This window comes from Chaetura pelagica, unplaced genomic scaffold (assembly GCF_000747805.2).
Source record: "Chaetura pelagica isolate M959 unplaced genomic scaffold, ChaPel_1.0 scaffold438, whole genome shotgun sequence".
In the NCBI taxonomy this organism is placed as follows: Eukaryota; Metazoa; Chordata; class Aves; order Apodiformes; family Apodidae; genus Chaetura; species Chaetura pelagica.
Genome location: NW_009954113.1, coordinates 1,012,850 through 1,016,379, shown reverse-complemented (window position 1 = coordinate 1,016,379; position 3,530 = coordinate 1,012,850). Strand labels below are relative to the sequence as shown.

Sequence of the window (3,530 nt, the reverse complement as noted above, 5' to 3'; positions counted from 1 at the left end):
TGGCAGAAAACCTTCAAACAGCAGCAACAAAAAAAAAACCACTGGGGGAAAAAAGGGCGAAGCCTTGAACCGAGGCTGGGCAGTGATAAAGGGCTTTTATATCCCTGGGGCTGGCCCAGCAACTTTTAGTGCTCCTTTTTTTTTTTTTTTAAGGAATGCAAATCCAATCCATGTTGTAGAGCCTCCCGTCCCCTGCCTCTTCATATAGGTCAGGAGGAGCCTGCCAGCCTTCCAGTGGGACAAGTGGGGTGCTCCTCGAGAGGCCTCATCCCAGCACCAGGACCCCTCCCAGACCTGAGCCTGCGTTTCCAGCTCCTCCCGTCCTCTGCTCAACAGCATCTCAGGACCAGGTGCCACCAGGGCTCTGCCTCCTTTGTCCCCACTGCGTCCATGGCCACCGCCGAGGGCGGCCACCCCTTTGGGAAGGAGGCCATGATGGACATCGAAATGAAGCCCAAGCCCTCGCAGCCTCACTGGTACGAGCGGTACCTCCAGCCCTGCGTGGCTGAGCTGCTGGGCACTGCCCTCTTCATCTTCACGGGCTGCCTGTCAGCGCTGGAGGACGTGCAGGGCACGGGGAGGCTGCAGCCCGCCCTGGGGCACGGGCTGGCCCTGGCAGCCGCCATCGCCACCGCTGCTGACATCAGGTAAGGGAGAGCTGGGAGCAGGGGCTGCTGCCCCCCCGGGCACCCCTCAGCAGGGTGGGCTGGCCCGGCTGCAGGAGATGCTCCTGCCCCACACCTCCCCACCCGCTGCCTTTAGACCTGTTCCTGCCCAAATATTGATGACCTCAGAGTTACCAGTACAGCCGCTCAGGTGGTGGTTGGTCCATAACACCCTGGGTTTGGGGCACTTTGCTTGGCTTTCCATTGCAACCTTCTATTTCTAGCCCTTTTTTGATAAAAATGGTGAAAGCTGGGACAGAAGCACTGCTCTGGAAAGGAGGCATTTCCTTTATAAGGATGCCAGAACAAAACATTTTGATCCAAATGTGCTTCTCCCCTGGGTGTTTTCAGGAGGAATATTTGGATTCCATTTACAAATGGTTTCAATTCCTCAAAAGCAACATTTTTAGACAAACCTGCTTATTGAAAATGCTGCTGTTTGACGCTAAGACACAGGCTCACCCTGAAGGAAGAAGCTGAAACAGCCCCTGTGGAGTTTCCTTGCCTTTCCTCTGGCTGGCTCCGTGTCGGGCTGGGACACAACCCCCCTGGCAGGGTCAGCCGGGCTCAGTGTGAGCCCCGGGGCCCGGAGCAAACAGACTGATCAATTCTCAGCCCCTGATTAGGAGGGGTAAGGGGGAAGGCTGGTGCAGCTGAGCTGGGTGTCACTGCTCCCCGAGCCCCCAGCACAGCCAAGGACGGCAGCAGCTCAGGGGGTTGTGCTGAGGGGCTGCAGAGGGGCCCGGGGATCCTGGGGCTGCCCCATAAGCTCCAAAGCCAGGAGGAGCTGGCTCAGGGTCCTGTTTTAGTCTAAAGTCAGGCTTTAGAGATCTGTATCCGAGAGGAGCCCAGCTGGGGCCGAGGGCCACGCTGCAGGCAGGAGGCTGCTCTGCTGGGGTTATTTGCAGACAGGTTCTCCTTCAGCTCCAGGGCTCCCACCCTTCCCAGGGGCATTTGCAGCCAGAGCCCCGTCCAGTCAAGATGTTTTCTACCTTAAACAGCACCATTTCTTGCTCTGGTATGATGGGCCTTTAATTACATCTGGAGAAGAAGATGTAATTATAGTTCCTAGACACTCTGACTCATCGCCTGCACCAGCAATTATTATTAGGGCTGATTGGTTATGAAACTTGTTCATTAATGCGTGTCCCACGGTAATATGTTTTAATTAGAAGGCATCTGAGTTTGTCTTGCACGTGGTCTTCAAGATGATTGATTAAAGTCCGGTAACGAGGCGAGCGCTGCTGCCAGGGGCCGTGGTGGGCAGGGTGATGGTGTGGGGAGACCTGGGTGCCTTCAGTTTTGCATCAAGCAGAGGGAGATAAACCCCCAAAATCCCAGCAGTGGTGCTGTCACCAGGAGGTGATCCCAGCCCTGCTCTGCCAGCACTTGTTCCCTTCCAGGAACAGGGAGCAGCACCACATCAGTAACTGAAGGAAAACAAGTATCAGGGCAAGGGAAAGACTGAAAAAGCATTTGTGGCTCCAGCTCATGGCAGCACAATTATGGAGGGAACCCCGTGCTGGGGTGAGCCCCAACCTGGGGGTGAACTCACTGATGCTCCTCTCCCTTTTGCAGTGGAGCCCACTTCAATCCTGCCGTGTCCTTGGCTGTGTGGCTGGTCGGTGGGATGAACATCACGATGCTCCTTCCTTACTGGGGCTCCCAGCTCTGTGGAGGGATGATAGGAGCTGGCTTGGCAAAGGTATGGACACCCGGGGAGCCAGGGCTGATGCTGGAGTTCAGGGTCTCCCCTCCAGATCTGGCCCAGCCAGCCCCAACCTTCTGCCCAGCCCCGGGGTCTCCAGCAGCTGCGTGTGCCAGGGAGGGGCACCCGGTGCCTCGGCTCTGCATGTCATTAACAGCAGTGACTTCTCACGTGGTGACACAGCTCAGGGGTTGCTGTGTGGGTGTGGGGCTTGTCTGGCACCTGGAGGTCCAGGCACCTCACTCCTCCCCCCACCTGCTTTCATGGTCTGCCTGCAGGACTCAGACATCTCACCCACGCCGCAGTGGGGCCGGTGCTGCCAGATGCAGGGGTGTCATGCAGAGGGCTAAGTCATTCATGACAGCAGCTGCTCTCCAGAGGTTTGCCATGGTGCCCTAACTGGGCACAGCATGACGTGTGGTACCCCTGCAGCTCCAGCCACTTTCCCGGGCGGTGTTTGCGGGCAGTGCTGCTCACGGCAGAGCGCTGCGAGGTGAATTTGCCTTGGTGCTGCCCGTTCCCAGGGGCCTGGCAGTCCCACATCCAGCAGCACAGACCTCAGCGCCCTGCTGGGTGAGGCTCATCCCACCGGGAGAGCTGTGGCTGCCTCATTATCTCAGGAGAAGCTCAGAGCCTTCCCTCATGTGTTTATACTCGCCAGGCGCTTAGGGCTGGCTTCCAGGAGGAAAGCGAGGAGATTAGCTCCTCTTTAACCCGGTGCTGCGCCCGCCCACGCTGCCCTGCCAGGGAGCACAGCCCCTTCCACCAGCCTGCAATGTGCAGCCTGGATGGCGCCAAGGGGGTTCCCCCGCAGGCCGCGGTGGCGGGCGAGCGGTTCCTGGCCTCCCACGGGGGAGCCTTCGGCAGCATCGCGGAGGACGGGCAGATCCCTGCTGCCCTCGTGGCTGAGATTGTCATGACCACCTTCCTCATCCTCGTGGTCTGCATGGGAGCCATCAACGGCAAGACCAGGACCCCACTGGTGCCCTTGCACGTCAGCTTCGTGGTCGTGGCCGCCGTCCTGGCCGGGTGAGCTCGCCTGGGGCAGGGATGGGATGGGATGGGGTGGGGTGGGATGGGATGGGATGGGATGGGATGAAGTGGGGTGGGATGGGGTGGGGTGCAATGTGCCCCCTCGCAGCACAGCACCAGGGCTG

The 3,530-nt window shown here is 59.0% G+C and overlaps 1 protein-coding gene across 1 annotated transcript in view; it reads left to right on the top strand.

Annotated features, from left to right (window-relative positions):
• The first annotated feature begins 390 nt into the window (after positions 1-390).
• The window catches only part of AQP8 (aquaporin 8), a 4,417-nt gene continuing 1,277 nt past the window's right edge, over positions 391-3,530 (top strand). Inside the window, exons 1-3 of the mRNA XM_010002600.1 lie at positions 391-647; positions 2,244-2,370; positions 3,188-3,402. Of these exons, the coding sequence (XP_010000902.1) occupies positions 391-647; positions 2,244-2,370; positions 3,188-3,402 (599 nt within the window). The remainder of the gene's footprint in view (positions 648-2,243; positions 2,371-3,187; positions 3,403-3,530) is intronic.